General features: G+C 40.6%; 2 protein-coding genes across 2 annotated transcripts; one reads left to right on the top strand and one right to left on the bottom strand.

Moving 5' to 3' along the window:
- Positions 1 to 2,142: 2,142 nt before the first annotated feature.
- LOC113016071 (protein sel-1 homolog 3) lies at positions 2,143 to 16,167 on the bottom strand. The gene is made up of 24 exons (XM_026158584.2): positions 16,009 to 16,167; positions 15,290 to 15,815; positions 15,044 to 15,170; positions 14,434 to 14,555; positions 14,127 to 14,242; positions 13,810 to 13,859; positions 13,567 to 13,690; positions 11,299 to 11,437; positions 10,989 to 11,135; positions 10,686 to 10,891; positions 10,409 to 10,588; positions 7,392 to 7,514; positions 7,092 to 7,232; positions 6,912 to 6,974; positions 6,656 to 6,832; positions 6,439 to 6,566; positions 5,992 to 6,075; positions 5,799 to 5,880; positions 5,539 to 5,614; positions 5,330 to 5,451; positions 5,026 to 5,147; positions 3,072 to 3,186; positions 2,815 to 2,878; positions 2,143 to 2,614 (listed from the first exon to the last, which is right to left on the bottom strand). The coding sequence occupies exons 1-24, from the start codon at positions 16,063 to 16,065 to the stop codon at positions 2,397 to 2,399; spliced, it is 3,309 nt and encodes a 1,102-aa protein (XP_026014369.1). The 5' UTR covers positions 16,066 to 16,167; the 3' UTR covers positions 2,143 to 2,396.
- Positions 16,168 to 16,809: 642 nt separating this feature from the next.
- Positions 16,810 to 18,899, top strand: psmb11b (proteasome 20S subunit beta 11b). Its single transcript, XM_026158585.2, has one exon. The coding sequence runs from the start codon at positions 16,810 to 16,812 to the stop codon at positions 17,980 to 17,982; it is 1,173 nt and encodes a 390-aa protein (XP_026014370.1). The 3' UTR covers positions 17,983 to 18,899.
- The last annotated feature ends 1,454 nt before the right edge of the window (positions 18,900 to 20,353 follow it).

A 20,353-nucleotide genomic window follows, 5' to 3' on the forward strand; every position in this document is an offset into this window, starting at 1 on the left:
ACTAGTGGGATAAATGGTTACAAAATAAATGGACTAAGCTTTGACAGAAACAATAAGTTTAACTGTGGCCTTATTCATATTTTTATATTCTGGTAACTGACAACTGGTAGAAATGAATTGATACCTTATTTTGCTTAACAGCATGTTAAAAAAAAGTTGTTTTGTTTTGACTTACGTCCTATGATGACCTTCACAAAAAATTTCTACCACATAAACTGCAGAAAACACTAGCCTAGAGATTACTGCAGTACGTGTAGGCAGTGTTTAAAGCCAGAGATAGACAACATCGTGGACAGAGATAGCTGAAGGAAGAGGGAGATCATTAGTCCATCCCCAAATTATACACAGACGTCACTCTACACTGACGGAGTGCCACATGGAGCTGTTTACACTGTGAAACTCCTTATTTAACTAATGACAGCTCAGTGAATACCAGCTATAAACTGCACATCATCACAAGTCACTCAGAGCTGTAAATAACTGTTATGAACTGAGTGACACTGCCTCTTCCTCATGTTCATTGGCAGCCATAGAAACACAATCCCTCAAAGGAAATTGCCTGTTATCTTTATGAATGCAGAAACAACAATACCACAGAGGCGCATTAATTTTTTTTTTAAACACTCCAACACATGCTCTAAAGTTGTGTTTGAAGTGTAACCAATTGTTATACTAACTTCCTTTCCAGCCAAACTCTCCTTAGTGATGGCGAAAACTGAGATATCGACCAAAAGCAGCAGCTTAACAGAGATTCAGTCAATATCAACTGAAATTCCACTGCTCCGGTTGTATACTGGGAACAATAGTTAAGTGCCCTGCAGGCTCATGCTGCATGTCTTGTCTCCTGAGAGACATTTATCATCAACATGCCGCTGATAGGACCAGGGACAAGCCTTAATAGTTGACTTATTAAAACACAGCTTCTGGTGTAACGTCTCATCCATCAGTGATTGATTGTTGCTTTTAAATATACATACACACACACACACACACACACACACACACACACACACACACACACACACACACACACACACACACATATATATATATATATATATATATATATATATATATATATATATATATATAATAAAAAACATAAATGTGACAGTTCTTTATATATATATACACACAAACACCCAGCACGCCCCTGCGGGCGGTTTATCCTTCAAGCTCGGGTCCTCTACCAGAGGCCTGGGAGCTTGAGGGTCCTGCGCAGTATCTTAGCTGTTCCCAGGACTGCGCTCTTCTGGACAGAGATCTCCGATGTTGTTCCTGGGATCTGCTGGAGCCACTCGCCTAGCTTGGGAGTCACCGCACCTAGTGCTCCGATTACCACGGGGACCACCGTTACCTTCACCCTCCACATCCTCTCGAGCTCTTCTCTGAGCCCTTGGTATTTCTCCAGCTTCTCGTGTTCCTTCTTCCTGATATTGCTGTCATTCGGAACCGCTACATCGATCACTACGGCCGTCTTCTTCTGTTTGTCTACCACCACTATGTCTGGTTGGTTAGCCACCACCATTTTGTCCGTCTGTATCTGGAAGTCCCACAGGATCTTAGCTCGGTCATTCTCCACCACCCTTGGGGGCATCTCCCATTTTGACCTCGGGACTTCCAGGTTATACTCGGCACAGATGTTCCTGTACACTATGCCGGCCACTTGGTTATGGCGTTCCATGTATGCCTTGCCTGCTAGCATCTTGCACCCTGCTGTTATGTGCTGGATTGTCTCTGGGGCATCTTTACACAGCCTGCACCTGGGGTCTTGCCTGGTGTGATAGACCCCAGCCTCTATGGATCTTGTGCTCAGAGCTTGTTCTTGTGCTGCCATGATTAGTGCCTCTGTGCTGTCTTTCAGTCCAGCTTTGTCCAGCCACTGGTAGGATTTCTGGATATCAGCCACCTCCTCTATCTGCCGGTGGTACATACCGTGCAGGGGCCTGTCCTTCCATGATGGTTCCTCGTCTCCCTCCTCTTATTTATATATATATATATATATATATATATATATATATATATATATATATATATATATATATATATATATATATATATATATATACATATACATATATATAAAGAACTGTCACATTTATGTTTTTTATTATAAATAATAAAAACATCTCTAGATTCAGATTGTATGGTAAGCATTTTATTTTCCACAAATAAAACAAAAAAAATGATTACAGGAGAAAAATTATTAACTCAACCAAAGCAGCTTGCTCACAACCTGACCTTCTTTTCCTTCTCCCTTCCTGTCACAAGCCTCCAAAACACAAATGTGTCACACGAATAGTTCTGTAACTCATCTGCTAAATGTGTGCTCTTACAATATGTAGCGTCTGAGGCTTTTGCTGTGGCTATGGGATCACTCTTCTTGGTATCTTATGTCATAAAAGATGATAGAGGAGTGTGGTCCAGAAAGCACACAGGCACACGCCAGACGCAGTCACGGCCAAATCGCTGATCTGTCGCAACCACTGCTCCCCATTCATGGTAAGCCTTAGATTCCATGCCCCTCTGTAGGTTCTTCCCATGGTGCCATCTTGCTCCCTGTTCACGACGCCGCCATTCCTTGCCCTTAGTGCATTTGTAGGATTTCTGTTCCCTGTGTTAATTTACAAAAGAGGGAGGATGAATGGTTGTAAAGACACTTCCAGCAGCAAACATGACACTGACAGTATATAGATTATTTGCAAATTTGCAAATCATAAAAATGGGTAGTGTAAAGCAATGTATAATGAAACTGCACCATCTTGTGGCAACCACTGGCAATTAAGCGCAGTAGTGAACCACACAAATACTTACCAAGACTGCTCTGCAAAGGCACCACAACAGCAAAGATAAGGACAGAAAGAAGAGATGCATATGCCTACAAAGGATTACAAAGAAGCAGTTCACATTTCCATTCACAAAACAAAACGCCATACTCATGATGAAGATAAAATTAACATTTTTGCATTTTTCAAATACTGAAGGATGTTAATATTCTGTAGTTTGTGAGTGCAGCGTGTGATATGTTTCCCCTTACTACACACAGCATGAGTATATCGCCTTATGCTTACCAAGAGGAGCTGTGCACCATTCTGAGTCATTCTCCTCAAGGCTTTTCCCATCTGGAGTCCAAGCAGAGCTAAAGAACAGGGCGTCACTGCCTCTTCAGCCTCCATGTCTACACATCTTAGGAGATAAACATGAAAACTGTGTTACATGAGATAAAAAATATAATATAACACGCCCTCATACCTATTTAGAAATAGCAGTAGAAGCCCACATTGAACGAGCAGATTCAAACCACTGACAGATGAATAAAACTGTTATCATATAAAATCATGTTATTGGAAAATTTGTGTCCTGGCATTAATGCGGATGGCAGTTCGCTTGAAATATTCCACTCGTTTAAACATTTTGCAGACGTAGAGTTCTCATTAAAAGATAGACTGCAGCATCACTGTAACATCACCTACTGGGCTGTGGTCTTCTCTTTTGAAGTCTCACCATGAGCATTTTAGCTGTCACTATGTTGTTATTTTGTAAGCAGACATGACAAACAGGGGGTGGATCTGAGTGAGACACCAAGGACATTGCACGCTCATAGCAACTTGTCCATCACAATGTGTCTATATCCTAAAGCATACACTGTGTATTTTGTCTTGAATGGAAAAAGAGGTTACATAATAAACCTCATGTATTAAATAAGAGTTGAACTGAGATAATAAATTCTGCCGGAAAATGTCTCGGAGCTGGAGTGTGTATCCCTCTTTTTATGTACTGATGACCCTGACCTCCCTGTCAGTGTGCCCTGCCTCACTGCTTTGATCCAGACTCCTCAGTTTCCGATTCAAGTGAGGATCTGTTGGATGTGCTGGAACAAGCTCCCATCCCCTGAGCCCCCAGGTGCAAGACACCGCAGGATAACCCGGGGGTCTCATGTTCCTCTGAAAGATCAGAGCTGTTTTAGTTGTACCAGAGCGATGCACCAGTCGGTTATCACTCCTCGAACACTTAAAAATAGCAAAATAGCTGGCATGTCTCAGTTACACAAACAATGTCCTTTGGCTGCAGAGTGTCACTTGCTAGACATGTCAAAAGCATGTCATCAACCAAAAGGGTCTAAAGTATATATTAACCCTAACTACAATCTTTTCCTAAACCTGAAAAGCATGTGAAAGTAAAAGGCAATGGAAACTGAATGAAACAGCAAGTGTGTAAGTGCAAATGGGCATAACCCCCAGGCTGATAAGCCCACGACTAATGACGCTGCCATCTCTCGAACCTTTTTTAATGGACTTTGTAAACTGCTAAAATAGGATTATCTGTCTGTTAATGTGTGAAGGCACCAAAGCCAAATGACACCTTATGCATCATGGAGAGATGCAGGCAGTATTTAGCATTTTGACATTTGCATCTTCTTCCTGTGTTTGCGTGAGTTCTCTCCAGGTACTTCAGTCCAAAGGCATGCATGTTAGGTTAATCGGTGATTCTAATTGGCCGTCAGTGTAAATGTGAGTGTGAAGGGTTGTCTCTCTCTATTAGCCTTGTGACAGACTGATGACCTGTCCAGGGTGTACCCTGCAAGTTGCCCTTTGACAGCTGAGACAGTCTCCAGCCCCCCCTGCAACCCTGAACAGGATGAGTAAAAGAAAATGGATGGATGGATGGTTCTGACGCTGTGGCTGATAAGTGGGAACCACTGTTGTTAGCTAACTGCCTTTGTCAAAAACTTCAGCTCAAACTAAAGACAGATGAGCAAAGCCGGCACAACTCCACAAGAAAGGTGGATTTAGCAGTGCAGACAGACAGGAGTGGTAACTATCATTTTATCTCACACATGGCAAGAAAGTAATTTAAAAAATGTACCACTACAAAGCTTCCTGAGAATTTACATTAGGAATATTAAACCTTTGTAGTATTGTTCAAATGGCAGTATTTCAAAGTTTTACCAACGTACTAGAGATCCCATTAATGACCATCATTATTCACTGTGGTTGTGAAAGCTGATTAAATTTTAAAAAGCACCTTTTTAGGATCTTCTCCATCACCATATCCAGATCATCGTGATGCGAAACATTAACGAATCTGAGGATGCTCCGGGGAAGACTGTGGCCTTCTTGTGCCAAAACAACCAAGTTGTACATTCCCTGTGAGCCAATATGAAAAACAAAATCATAACAGCAATGATGGCTTATTCACCGAGAAAGTATCTAAATAATAACACAATACAATGCTGTTTGTTGCTTTTATTGCAGAGGGCCAGAGCCTGTGGAAGTTTAATTAAGTTTATCACAGGGTGATGAGATTATAGCTGAAGTAAATCTGTCACCTGAGGGCTGCCTGCTAGTGCTGCTCTGCTATACATTGATATGGCCTGCTCAGCCAAGGATAATGAGTCCTCTTGTGTGCCGGGGGAATGGTAGTAGTAGTAGTCTCCCATTTTCAGTAGAGCTATAAAAGAAGATAAATACTTTCTGTTCAGTGACCAGATTGACAGGGAAAATGGATTTAAAGCAAAATGAAATGAGAAAAACTCACCGAAAGGATGCGGGTCATAGTTTAATATAGAGTAGTTATGATATCTCCACTGACATTCATAACCGAGATTCAGCTCCTGCATTTCGGAGAACGAGTGCACAGTGACAATGATGATTTTAATAGAGGAATTATGTGCAATTTGTTCATCAGCTTCAATCAGAATTCCACACGTGATTGCAGGATAATGACGAAAAGCCCAGGCTGTGTTTTGTTTTAGGGTAGTCATAATGGGTTAAACCGGTGAAAGAGCATGCACTCACCTCGCACAGGTGTGCAACATTGCTTTGGGCCAAAACCAGACCAGTTTGAGCTGCCAAAAGGTACTTCACAAAGGCTTCCTGCCTGTTGGAAACACAATGAAACAAATGTGACGAAGCAAAGACAATAATAAAGAGCAGCGACAATGATTAAATGAGGGCATTTGAAAAGTAATTGAAATTAATGTTTCCCTACCAAGAGCCCTGGAGGTAGGCCTGAAGAGCCTCTCTGATCATAAATCCAAGGTGTCCATTTCGCTCACAGACCTTTTTCAGCAGACTGCATAGAGGTTAAAGGACACCTGATGTATTATGGGATATAATTAACTCCACCTAAACAGAGAATATTTTAATGTGATCTAAAAATAGTTCCAAATTGTTGAGGTCATTCTAAACACAAGCATCAACAGCTGTAGGAGGAGCCTCTTTAAATTCATAAGATACCAGAGGAACATTGGTAAGCAGAATCTCTCTGCGCCAGACAATAATGCGGTGACAGTGGCTCTTATTTTTAGATATGCAAATACTGGGTTCTGACCTTGAATTAGCCACTGTCATTGAAATTAGATGCCACTAAGCTGCAGGCTACAGTGCAACAGCCCATAACAAAGCTTTCTTCAACAAGCTAATGAAAGCCCCTTACATTACAGCTCTCTTCATATCCTGAGACACCCCTTCCAGGCTTCCCATCGAAAGGTACCGAGCAGCTTCCACTGATGCAGTGACATGACCAAACCGAGACGCGTTGAGAAACTGCTCAAAAGCAGCACTCTGCAGATCATTAAAAAAAAAAAAAACACAGTTTGGCTCGTTGATCATACCTGGATAAAAATCCATTTCTGAAGTTGTGGAAATCAAACCTCATTTCTCCAGGGTCTATCTGGGTCCATCCCACTGAGATGATAAATCCCCAGGTTGAACATCCCATCATCGCTCCCGTTTAAAGCAGCTTGTTCAAAGTATTTCGCTGCATTTTTGTGGTCCTTCAGTACAGTCCCATGATACCAGCCTAAACCATTCAAGGCGTTAATTGAGCCCTAAAGCAAGGAAACAGACGCCGGTATTCATAGCGAATTCACACACTGTAAACACACCAACTGACTTGTACACTCTCACCATTGCTGCTGCTTTTCTCAGCAGCCGAAAAGCTCGGGTGTAGTTTCTTTTCACTCCCTGGCCCTGAACGAATCAACATCAATCAGTGAATCGATAACTGTCAAAACACAGACGTCGCACACACATGCACACATCGTTCAATTCAATTGTAAAATAGCCATTTTTACTATCTTACACTACCTTCATCAGGAGGATGGAGTAGTCGTACATCGCAGAGGGATCCTTCATTTGCATAGCACTTCTCTCAATCCATTTCGCCGCACTCACTATGTCCTTTGAGACTCCATTTTGTCCCCAGTACAGCATTGTTCCCATGCGTTTCTAAAGTTAATGGAGTTTTTATTAGCCTATTCTGAACACTGACTGTGCTATTGACCACGAAGGAGAAATTAAAGTATGACTGAATTTGAACGGGTCACATGCACATATTTCAACAGTTCATCTTGTCAGAAGTCAAAAGATTTCGTGTAGCTCACATACCTGAGATTCGATGTCTCCTCTCTCTGCTTGGAATTTCAGATACTGGAAATCATCTTTTGTCTCATGTGTCAGTCTGTTTAAATCTTCTTCATTGTTTAAATAGATATGTTCAGTTGAGTGTTGCTTTAGAAAAGACAAACAGATGTGTTATGATAGTAAACAACTGGTGATACTAGCACTATGAGTAAAAACGCTACCGTCACTATATTTGACTACTACAGTTACAGCGGTTAATTTACCAGCCATCAGAAGACGGGTACACTGTGGTAATAAATGGATGGAAATGGACAGCAACAATACTCAGGTAAGTTGTTCTGGTTGAATGATACTTAATTGGTACTAAGGGGCTCAAAGTGTGCCAAGAAATCATCACACACCAATACAAGGCAGGATGGATAAGGTTCATGCTTTCATGTTTACACCAAATTCTCATCCTAACATCTAAATGTGGCAACAGAAATTGCTTCCAACCTCAAATTGTCCATTTTTGATGAGCCTTTGTGAACTGTTGCCTCAGTTTGCTGTTCTTAGCTGACAGGACTGGCAACCAGTGTTGTGCGTTCAGAGAAGGTCTTCTGCATACCTTGCACGTGTCTTACTTTTCCCTTCCAATCTGCTCGAAGCATTCTAGCCAGTCTTCCCTGTTCTCTGATATTAACGAGGTATTAACACCCAGATATGAAACATTTACCCCTTTTTGGAGCATGTAAACCCTAGACATGGTTGTGCGGTAAAATCCCAGTTGATCAGCAATTTCTGAAATACTCAGACCAAGCCATCTGCTACTAGCAACCATGTCACGTTCAACATCACTTAAATCAGCACTTTTCCCTATTTTACAGCAGATTGTTCTCATTCAGTAGGCTGTCTCAACCATGTCTAAATTCTTAAATGCATTCAGTTGTTGATTCTGACTGACTGATTACAGAATTGGCTGATTTATGTTACTGAGCAGTTTAACAGGTATACCTTAAAAACGGGCAAATCATGATTATGTGGAAAAATAATAGACTAGAAATGGCTTTTATACCAGTCTATTGACTGAACTGTAATTGTAAAGTTAATAATATATAAATAAAGAGTGAATTGGGGATTTAGGGAGCTACAAAAGTAAACAAAAGTTGTGGCGTTGAAAGAAAAAGCCACAGTATAATTGGAAAAAAAAAGTGTAATCTTGTCATCTTGATTATCTTATTTTCATAATCACTGGAAGATAAAATTGTAATTTGAATTAAAATTAAAGACGCTGTGTTTGTGAGTTCGAGTTTAATGGCCTTTTAGAGCTTTTTCAGTAGAATGCTGCAGCTTGAACAATGAGAGCCGAGACAGAGAACCCAGATTGTGCAACACTTTTTTTTATAGCCACTTTAAATAATCTCAAGATACAGTCAAAGGTTAAAAACAAAAGAAACTAGCAACTAGCTTTTTCCTTTTTTTGTTTTCAAGTTAACAAATCAAAGTCTGCCCAAGCCTGACTGACAGGCAACATAAGCTAACAACCCAGCACAGTCACAACACTGAGATTTAAATAGTGCTGAATCCTGATTGGTGCACAGAAGTGCATGACATCATTGTTTTGTCTTTAAGCTGAGCCCACACCACCGAGAAGAGACAAAACAACACGAAAAGAAAGAGAAAATAGAAAATAGGTTTTCGTTGCTTTTATCAAGATTGGATTCAGGGGGTTGTTGTCAGCTCTTAAAAAGCTCGGTCAATATGCCACGGAAAAATGATCACTACTAGGCTTGCTACAGTTGTTTTCTAGGTGCACTGCCTTGTTGAAGCTGGAATAGACAGTAAGGTCTCTCTGCTGTTTTCATGTACCTCTGTTCATTAGAAGCATGCTTATTTAAATACTCGAAGAATCAACAGGAAATCAGTCGGATGTAGCCTTTTCTCATAGTGCGCTCCTCATCTTTCAAGTGCAGTTCCTCCATTCATCAACACAGCTAAATCATTCACAAATGGCTGGACTAACAGACACATTATTATCATATTCTGAAGGCAGAATGTCATTTCCACAGCATGCGTGCATGTTTGTATGAATACATTTGTGTCTGAATGGCTCTTTTCATACTGCGCTTTGTGTGTTTTTAAGCTAAGCTCGCTGTAGTTGCATATTCAATACACGGATATGAGAGAGGTATCAATCTTTTCATCTTATTCTTTAAAAAAAACTTTAAAGGAAATAAATACGCAGATCTAGCTTTTTGAATATACTTTAACAAACTGTATGTTATAGCATATCTTATATGAGCCCATGTAACAAATTCCCTCACCCCATATATAAGCCCCTCACCCCAACCTCCCTCCCCTCAACCCAACTGGTCGTGGCAGATGGCCGCTCCTAGTTTCTTAATGTTAAAAGGGAGTTTTTCCTTCCCACTGTCACCAAAGCGCTTGCTCATAGAGGGTCATATGATTGTTGGTGTTTCCTTTGTAGGGTCTTTACCTTACAACAGAAAGCACCTTAAGGCTGCTGTTAAATAAATACAATTGAAATGAAAGATGTAATTATATTTTTGTTTCGGTAATACTGTTGTATAATGAAGAGGCAAAGGTAAGCAGATAAGCAGCAGACAACAGAGATAACCACTTGATACGGATTAAGTAACACTATGTTAAGGAGGAGCAGGGATGAGGCGGAGGGTTGCAAAGTGGCTTACAGATCAGTATCAGCAACAGACAAGCTAGAGCAGCATAAAACTGAAATATACTTTAATTATCCCAGGCTTGATTAATCATTTACTGGAATAAAATATTTATAGTACAGCCTACAAGAGATCTGGCTATCTAATGTTCAGATGATTATCAGCTGAGTGATTCTCTGACGTGTGCTGGCATTAAAATCAGCTGCTATCAGCTAATCTGTTTGAACTGTTGGCTCAGCTTGACTTCATGCCCTGCATGAACTAACGCCACTCTCAACTTACACGAACTCCTCTATTATCAAGGCTATTATTAGTTATTCAAATAAAAACACAAATTCAGAAGTGATCTTAATGATCTAAACATACCTTGTTTTCATATATCCTGGAACTGTCGATACAGGTCTGCGTTCCAATGTTGGAATAGTAGCTATAAGCCATTTCCAAGTCTTTAGGAAACCCATCAATTCCCATCAAGTGTTTGTACCCTGCATGCATCAGGGCAAAACGGTCATCACCTAAGGCACCAATCAAACTATAGACGTGACCCTGAAAAATGCAAGGGGGTTAGTATTACCTGTTACATGCAAATTGCTTTACGTGCGATAAAATAGTAATTAAGATACAACAAAGGCACTGACTGTACCTGCTCATAATTGACTGAATGTCCCAGGCCGGAGAGATGGATGGTGGCCAATAAGAGAGATGCTCTGTGATTTCCTAAGCAGGAGGATTCTTGTAACGCAGCCATTGATTGGGATGTGATTTTCATTTGTGCTTTATCCACAGAGAACATTGTTCCGACTGTCTCCTCAAACAAAACGCTCCCGAGATCCTTCAAGTTTAAAGACCCTTCAGAAACAGATAGGTGTTTATTAAATAATGTATCCTCTATAAATCAGATATTTTATGGTGATTGAGGTTATAACCAGATAAAAAAAATATCTACCTGTTCTGATTTCCACCTCCTTTCTTAGCAAGAGCTGAAAGAGAGTGCTGTACTTTATCTGTGTTTCAAACGTCCGTGTTTGTGTGCATGTTTTCTCTTTTGATGCAAACTGACCCAACAGCCTTAAGAAGTCGGGGGTACAGACATCTGAAATGAAACAAAAAAAGGAACCTGTTCACAGCGTTCTTTCCATACTCAATGGGTGCACTTTCAGTGTATTGACACACTTGATATTAGGTCTCTTAAAGGTCGCTCCACCCAGAATGGTGCAACATGGCTTTTATAGGAAATATAAAAACATTTTTTTTACCTCTACTTACTGGCGACAGGAGGTAATTCTCATTCACTTCTTGCATAAAAGCTTTTGTAAATGCTCTTATTTCCTGACACTCTTGGTGAATCCTCTGCAATTCATTTAATGTTGGCATGGAGGGAAGTTGGTTTTTGATCTGTGATATGAATAAATCTGTATTTGAAATTAGCATTAACAGGCATAAAACAGAGGAAATAGGAAGTATTAAGCCTAGTTAATGGTCATCATGACATCACCGCAGCCTCATGAGTATTTATACCGTCATATGAGGTGTGCCAGACTCACTGCAGTCTTCTCCTGAATGGTAAATGTCATCACCTTGAAAAAATGTATGCGTCACCACTTGTACAAGAATGGAAAAAGTCGCAATCAAAAGCTAACGTTTTTTTTCTCAGTTGTTGCAATAATGTGTCATCTCTTCAAGCTATTGCAGCATCTTCATCTCTGTAATCTAAGAATATCTGATCTGTACTGATTTATAATTGAAATAGTGATAAAGTGATGTTGTATCAGTGGGCAAAAGATTAAGCAAACAATGTCCCTCGTGTTTAGTTCTATTTTGGTTTGGGTTTAAGATATTTAGGATACAATTGTCTTTAAAATGTAACTACTGTGCTCTTTTCCAGTTTTGTTTCTTTATTCTTATCTTTCCTTGATTCACAGCCTAAAATCGTAGCAATATTTTACTGGCCCTTGGTGCATCCTCTTGGTTTACCCACTATCTAATACAAGCCGTTATAGTTCCTCTCCCTTTATACACATTTTAGTCTAGATTCATATGATTGGAGGCTTGACCAGCAAGTGTGTGGGGTTTCTGTGCTCACAGTGAGAACTGTGCTTGAGATGACCCTATTACAGATATCAGATGACAATGACATCATAAAGATTCACAAGCAGGAAAAAACTGTCTGAAAATGAATGTTCAGAGGGATTTGGCCTCCCTGAAGACTTGACCTTTGGCTTGTAGGGATTATTTTCACAAAAACCATCATTGTTTAAAAGTTCCATCATTGCTAATAGTATGGTGGTCAGACGTTTACACTCATCATGGGCATGAATGTCATGGTAATGTGGGGCTTTTAGTGATGAATACTGTTGTTTTTCAAGGCTGGAATGATTGAACAATATATCTGTAATGGTTGTAAAAAAATCACACATATACAAAACACTCATTTAGATCTTTTAAAAGGTGGTTCAGGAGGTTCTATCTCTTATTCTTGTTTAGAATATTTACTAAAACTAGTAGTTTATCCTTACATGCATAAAATGATTTATTTGGCAGCACTTGCTGGATTACCAAAGCTCAGAACTTATTTAGCATCATGCTGCTGGTTACTGATACACTGCAAAAAGTGGATGGAATAACGAAGAAGGAGAACTACCTCAAAAAAAATTACGTTTAGCTCAAACAGCTAGACAGTTGAAACTTGTATAAAATTGGATATTCCAATAATGATCCCGAACACACATCAGAACTGGTTTTGGAATGGATATGCTTCTGCAATGGTTTTCCCAAAGCCCCGACCTCAACCTGATAGAAAATTTGTGGGCTACACCTACAAGCCTGATCTGTGCCAGTAAAACCAACCAATTTGTAAGAACTCTCCCAACTCTGCCAAGAGGAGCAGGCAAATATCCAGCCGGAATTCTGCCCATTTGAATTAGAATGAAGTTTCTTGATGGCTACCAAAAGTCCAGTGGAGGTGCAAATTTCTGAAGAACCATACACCCATCCATTTGCTTTGACTTATCCAGGGATGAATAAATGAACGATTAAAGGACATTTAGCAAATAATTAATCAAATATTAGTCGGGGTGTATGCATATATTTCAACTGGTATGTATAATTTTGATCCTGTGTGGATTAGAAAAACTCCAAAATGCATCCAAACTTGTGTACCCAATTTTTGAAACTTTTTAAAAGATGACTGCAGTACAATCAATCCAATCCAGAAAAGAACAGTTCAAAAAATAATTTTAAAAAATTATCATGACCTGCATGATGGGTGTGTGTAAAATTCTTACCAAAACTGCATATATATGGCAGATAATAAGGAAAAACCTACAATGTCCACTAATGCATATGATTTTATCACTGCCTCATTTCATTACCTGTGTACTCTTACACGTGGTCAGGCTGTTTGCTGACATAATTTGGCATGAAACATTAATACTTTATGACCTTGAGATCATAATACACTGTTTTAGAGTGAGGCTGTGCTAGAAAGCAAAGCAAATGAATACATTTTACCTCTTTACACTTACCTGTTTGGTTCCAAAACGGTAGTATCTGATAGGCCCAAAATACCCACGGATGCCTTGTAAGTAACTGCCTCCTCCAATCACAAAGTATCCATCTGTGTCATCGTAATGAATGCTGTCCTGAAATCTATGACATTTAATACCACTCAAACCAGCAATCACAATCACTGAGCAAACAATATTTATTTTCCAGAAACTTGGCAACAGTGTGTTTTGCTTATTTTATACCAAAAATCATAATCGTACTTGTATAAATGTTTCTGAGTTTGACCATCCCATGTGGTTTCCAGCAGCACCTAAAAGTCAAACATAACAATACATGAGTCCTGAAAAACCTGCTCAGCTTTAAACAACTCCAAATTGCAGTACACACTGCAATCGCCTGGAGTTTCCCAGCTGGAAATAAACCATCTTTCAAGATCTTACAGCTGTTCCAAAGGGAAACAAAAGCTAGAAGTCCAAAGAAAACCCAGCAGAAAAAGAATGACTATAAGATGTTGCCAGAGCATTATTTTGATTTTTATTCCTCATCCCACCACCAGAGTCATTCTTTGGCGTTTTACCTCTGAGTCCTGTATGTAATAGTCTAATCTAATCCATTTCAAGAGAGGCAACATTGCTTGGACTTGAAATGCTTCATCTTCTCCAGTTATCTTTCGTGCCTGAATTATGATGTTCCCTGTACGGCACATATGACAGTCGTGAATTTCACCACAGGAGATCCAAAGCTCCTTATTAATACATATTTTTTGTGCTAGCAATATTAATAAATCACATCTGCGCAAAAACCACAAATCTTCACTCACAATCATGTTGTGACACCTCTTTGTAATCCCCTATCAGGGGTACACATGAGCTGGCATGACCCACCTGTGTTCGTAAGCTGCATCAGAACTGTGTCATATAAATTTTTTCTATTGACATGATGGATGATCCCACAGAGCTTCTTCTGACACCATTTCAGTAGGTATATCCACACAGATAAGGTGACGCTGGAAGCCAAGCAATGAAACATGATTTGACAAATCATTTCTTCATCCACTCAAGCATGAGGTTGAATTTAAAACGCGGCGCTGTCTGTTAAAAATGCCTGACCTCGCTGTCTTTCATTGACCGTAAGTAAAAAGCTTATATGCTCTGGTGAAGCGGCTTGGTGAAGCTTGTAAAGTCATTTAAAAAGACACTGAAGTAAAACTAAAAGTAGAGTGTGTTCTAACTGATGCCTGCACTGAAAAGGAAATGATCAGTGACTTGTGACCTGTCATTCTGCTGATATAAACACAAAGCAGAGCTATTATGTACTTTATATTTGAGGAAAATGGGCCGGAGAGTACCTTTGAAACATATAATATCAAACACTCTGTTTTACTTAATCCTTTGATTCAACATTTGGAAACTCAGCTGGAGATTTTTCATGCTGTGTGGCTGAACTTCATACTAAATAAGTTCCAGCTAAAATGAGGTAAATTAGAAGTCCAACCTGGGCTGTGTCACAGCGTGACGCCGGGTTCTCTCTAGAGCTCTGTCAATAAAAGGCTGGAACCTGCGGATCACTCCAAAGCGCTCACCAGTACTTGCCAGAGGGAACTTTAGCATATCGATTATGTCTGGGATCAAACAGAACAGCGAAAGGCTCCATTTGCAAACACTTGCATGTGTTCTTTAAAAGCTTTGGAGATAAAGATGAGACATGCAGAGGAAATGACAATGTGATTAAGGGTCAAACCTGATTCATGTGGACACTGATGGATTCTGTGGCTGGTCATCTGCCACATTAGTTGAGCCGACCATGACGGGCAACCAGTGGGAGGTTTACTTGGCCGCTCAGAGGGTGGAATTATCTGCAGCGCTTTATAAATCCTCAACATGGAGCTGTGGTATGTGCTGAGTTCACTGCCATTTTTAAAGCTGCCCAGCCAACCACGGACTGTCACATTCTGTGTGTCCAAAATGTTCCTGTTGAAAAAGTCGCGTTGATATGAAATGGACGGAGGCAGTCTAAGCAGCACCTGGTGGATCCTGTAGTCACGGAGTCTGCTGCTTTTCCATTTTCTCCTGAAGACCACTAAATCTGTCTTCTGCAATGTGGACACCACCACCTCAACTGCAAGCTGACATTGCCCAGAGCACTGATACCGCACGCGGACCACCGAGCCATCTACCACTTTGTCAGGGACGGCGTCAAACCCTATAAAATTGTCAGGCGGGGTCTCACTGCTGTGGGCTGAAATGACTTGTGAAGCACACTGTCCCTGGGTGAAGAGAAGGAAAAGAAATACACTTAAATGAACATAAAGGGAAAACAGACTTGCATGAAGTTTCATTCTCTCAACCAAATTTGAAAAATTTATCACCAGTTAGTTACTAACTGCTTGTAGTAGTGTATATCGAAAAACGAGAGCAGTCTCCTGTGAGCAGAATAAGTGAGTGAATAAAATTGCTTACCATTAGAGCAGAAGCAGTGAAAATCTGTCCAAAAATGATGACATGAAACACATTCATCTTTTGTTGTTGTTTAAAACTGAATAAAAACCACAAGCAAATTTGACATTCAGAGTGGTAAGTAACATTGGCTCTCACTGTTTGACACTTCCAGAAAACATTTCCAAACAGCCGTGCAATGGGTGTACCATTGCAATGCAGCATTACCTGAAATTCTGGTGTTTCAAGTTCAGTGATTAGCATGCTTTTAAAGGGCTAGCGCCCACGAGGGCTCGGCTATATTTACTCTTGATGTGTAATAAAAGTGTTGTTTGATTCACTTTATTAGTGATTGTATTTGGGACCTTTCCATAAGAGTGAAGCATCAGAGCTGACTTAATCTGATGTACGTGAGCCAAGACTTTGTCATCACCCTGCGTCCTCTGTGGCCAACGCGCTTACGCAAGACTTTGAAGAAATATGATCTGAAAAACAACCTGATATGGCAGCCAAAATTAATTACCCATGGGCCACTGACTGTTTATGTTTCAAAGTCAAGGGCATGACATGTGCTAATGTTGCTGATGGGTTGCTTTAGGTAGCCACACATACACGAACATGGTCTATATAAAAGGTGGCTGCTGTTTTCACACACATATGTTCTTGATGGCATACCTATGTGTACAAGAGAATAGCTTTTGAAGGCAATTTTATTGGATGTTATTGAAGAGTTGATTTTTTCAAGCAAGCAGAAAATGCTGTAAAAATATGCTTTTGTAGCTTTTTTCTTTTTTTGGTGTACAAAATCATAGGTCATCACTTTTAATGGCTTTACAGGACATATGCAATTTTCAGTCTGTCTTTGAGGACCGTCTAACTACAGAGTATCCTGCAGTGCCACATGGAAAAAAGATTGCTTCCAACTATGTGAGTGGTTTGCCCTTTAGCAATAACAAAAGTTTGTTTCACTTTTATATTCCAGTGGCAGAGTACTTAGATGAAAGTCCGATACAGTTTGGGCAAATCAGCACAGTCCAGAACTGCAGCGCCGTCTCATCTGAAGACCCCTTCTTAACATCCTCCTCCTTGCCAACATGCCTTCCGTTTGCCTCTTCACAGTCTGTGCCTCTGCCCTTTCCCATGGCTCATGGCACCACCACCTTGGCGTTCATGTTCCAGGGTGGCGTGATGGCTGCAGCAGACACTCGTTCCAGTTGCTCAGGCCTCGTCGCGTGCCCAGCCTCGCAGAAGATCCTGCCCATTCACAGTCACTTGGTGGGCCTGACCTCAGGCACTTCAGCCGACTGTGCGCTTTGGAAACGTATTTTGGCTCGCGAGCTGCGGCTTTACCAACTTCGCCACGGTCGACGGTTGTCCACGAGTGGAGCTGCCAAATTGCTTTCGCACATGCTTCACCCTTTCAAAGGAACTGAGCTGTGTGTGGCTGCCACGTTGTGTGGGTGGGATGGAGGAGAGGTGGACGATGGATGTGATTACCATGGAGGCACAGAGACTGGTCCTGGTAGTCGAGGAGAAACAACAAAGAATCAAATGACTGAGCAGAAAAACTTTGTAGATAGCACCAATGCAAAGGTTTCTCTGGCAAAGGATGAACGCTTTTCTTTCTCTCAGCAGTGCTCCATCAGAAAGAAAATGAATTTATCTGGACCAAGGCTTTTTTATGTATGCAGTGATGGTACTCGCCTACGGGGAATGCTTTTCTCTGTGGGCTCAGGATCCCCTTATGCCTACTCAATTTTGGACCAAGGTGTTCACTGGGGGCTGACAGTAGATGAGGCCAAGTCAATAGCTAGAGAAGCTGTGTACAGAGCTACGTATAGGGATGCATATTCTGGAAACTGTGTGGACATGTATCACATCACGTCAAAAGGCTGGACACGCAGAAACCGGGAGGATTTGAAAGAGGAATATTACCGAGAAAAGGAAAGGCGAAAGCATGAGAAAACAGAGAGGCGGGATGTGGCTTTTTCTGACTAAAGACATGAAACAAACAAAAATGGCTTGGGAAGCGAAAGGCAAACATTGGGGAGTATTTTGGAGAGACGTGATATTATGGCATCTTTGCAGCAGTTACTAAATTAATGAACAGGACAGGCAGTTGCATCCTCCAGGCTATTTCTCAAATGATTTGGGCATGCATATCGTTCCCTCTAATAAACAGCTGATGTTTTGTTTGTGCTGATGATAAAAATGTATTCTAAGAGCACCCTGCTTGCTGGCATTTTGATTTAGATGTTAAAGCATTATGAATCATTTCAAGAATGTGAGATAATTACTACCTACTCCAGCATGCGGGTAAATCGCATAAACACAGAGTAACAGAAAATGAATAGTCTAAAAATCTAAATGGCTGGAGGCTGAAGGTCATAATGTATTACTGTGTGTAAGGGAACACGTTTAGCCGCAGCAATAAACGGTAAAGGGGCTGTAAACTGATTTGTGCCTGCTGTCAGAAGACTTCTGAAGTTCCTCTGACACTTCAATAAATTAATGAATAAAAGGAATTTTGCTGCCTGCTCATTTTGTTTGAGCGCTGTGGTCATAAATAAAGCATAACTGTAATTACTCAACTGACAATGACTCTATATTGCCAAGTATATTAGGGTAAAAGGTACAGAGCTGTCCATCTTCATCCTCAGTGTTCAGCTATGTTCTCTAACTTTAGTGAAGTCCATGATGGGGGACAGTTTGCAGTGTAACATCAGTGTTGTGGCACACTGATTATACTACATGTCAAAATGTTGTAATGAAGTGTATGATGTCCTGTTTCCATATATTAAGTATTGCAATATATCGTATATGAATGCATTTTTTAAATGACTAACATATGCATATGTGTGCAGCGAGCATGTCTTATGTGTTATTAACGGCATAAAATAAATTACAGCCTGGGATGCGTGACTGCAGCATCAGTGGGGATGCGCACTAGTACTACTGTATGATTGACTGCAGCTGTGTGAGTAAGAGGGGAAAGCCTCCCATTCCCCCCGACCTCATGCATAATTCCCATCTTTGGAAGTTCATTAATGGCAGAATTATTGAGCGAGTGAAAACAAACAAACAAAAAAGGAGAAAGAAAGCATTTGGTGGTCTAGATTTGAAGTCTTGCAGGGACCGACTCTTGGGAAAGTGAGTCGGCGTTATTTTTATAGCACCTTTAAAGAGCATATGTCACAGAGCGCTTCACAATAAGAAACGGTTAAAAAGCAAAATATGAGGCAGCCAGACATTAAATGCACACAGGCAGATAAAAACACAAGGCGAAACAAGGCCGAACCTAAATCTAAACAAATTGCTTTCAGTTGCTTTCTAAAGGTGCCTGCAGATCTGACGTTTAAGAGATATAGCCTCAAAAGCACAGTCTCCTGTCATAGTCCGAGAGCAGGCAGGACTCAAATGCAGATTCAGAAGGCAGTTCGGAGAGTTTATTAACAGTGATGTGAAAAAGCTATTTGCAGTGCCTTTCAAAAAAGGGAAACATCCACAGTCTCTATGTACAGTATCCAAGTCGATGGTCCGATAGGTTCCACTCAGTCTTTAGATTCGATAATGAAACAGACTTCTCTCTCCGACTCACACACACAAATCCTCCTCGAGGAAAACAGGGAAGACTGCTGGACAGAAGAGAGATGGTGAGAGGTGCACACATGGAAACAGGTGAGCAGACTTACGTAATGAAGGTAAGCATCTGCCGCAACTCAAACACCAGATGAGGAGCAGGTGAGTTAATTACCACAGGTGTGCCGAAGGGCGGGGACCAAGAGGATCCTGCCCCTGCAAGGGCGTGCACGCACGCACACACACACCCACACCCACAAACAGACAGACAGAGGAGAGAGAGAGTCATGGTGGAGAGCGAGGAAAACTGGCAGGAGTACCACGAGGACTGAAGGACTATGACAGTCTCCTTTCTTGTTGAGACTGGAGCGAGAAAACAACCATCAAACCCTAATCGGAGAACCTCTCCCAGCAAACATTCTGACATTCAATGACTATTGTTTGCATGTCTATTCAAGCCATTCATGTCACATTATGATTGAAAACAGCTACATAATGAAAGGTGTACAGATAATTAACCTGGCTTTCTGCCTCAAGTTCCTTCAGCAATGTTGACTTTCTATGTCTTTTGATAGACATAAAGATAATTAGACCAAGCACTAGACAACAAATGCATTAAAAATATAAAAGATTTGTTAATTTGTATTTTAGGGCTCAATGATTATAGCAAAAATCACAATCTGGATATTACATCAAACATTCATTAACTTAAGCACGCAATATGCATTTAGTGGCGTTTTTAAAAAAGTGTCTTTTTACATGAGATTTCCATTATTCAAATGAAAAGCTA

This window comes from Astatotilapia calliptera, chromosome 23 (assembly GCF_964374335.1).
Source record: "Astatotilapia calliptera chromosome 23, fAstCal68.1, whole genome shotgun sequence".
Classification (NCBI taxonomy): Eukaryota; Metazoa; Chordata; class Actinopteri; order Cichliformes; family Cichlidae; genus Astatotilapia; species Astatotilapia calliptera.

Bases quoted from the DNA above. Each gene is read 5' to 3' on its own strand.
- LOC113016071 (XM_026158584.2), bottom strand. From the start codon at position 16,065: ATGAATGTGTTTCATGTCATCATTTTTGGACAGATTTTCACTGCTTCT. The intron at 5,452-5,538 runs GTGAGTTTTTCT...CTTCTTTTATAG, and splicing joins CTATGACCCGCATCCTTTCG to CTCTACTGAAAATGGGAGAC. The intron at 3,187-5,025 runs GTGCTTTTTAAA...TTATCTCCTAAG, and splicing joins ATGGAGAAGATCCTAAAAAG to ATGTGTAGACATGGAGGCTG.
- psmb11b (XM_026158585.2), top strand. From the start codon at position 16,810: ATGGCTTTACAGGACATATGCAATTTTCAGTCTGTCTTTGAGGACCGT.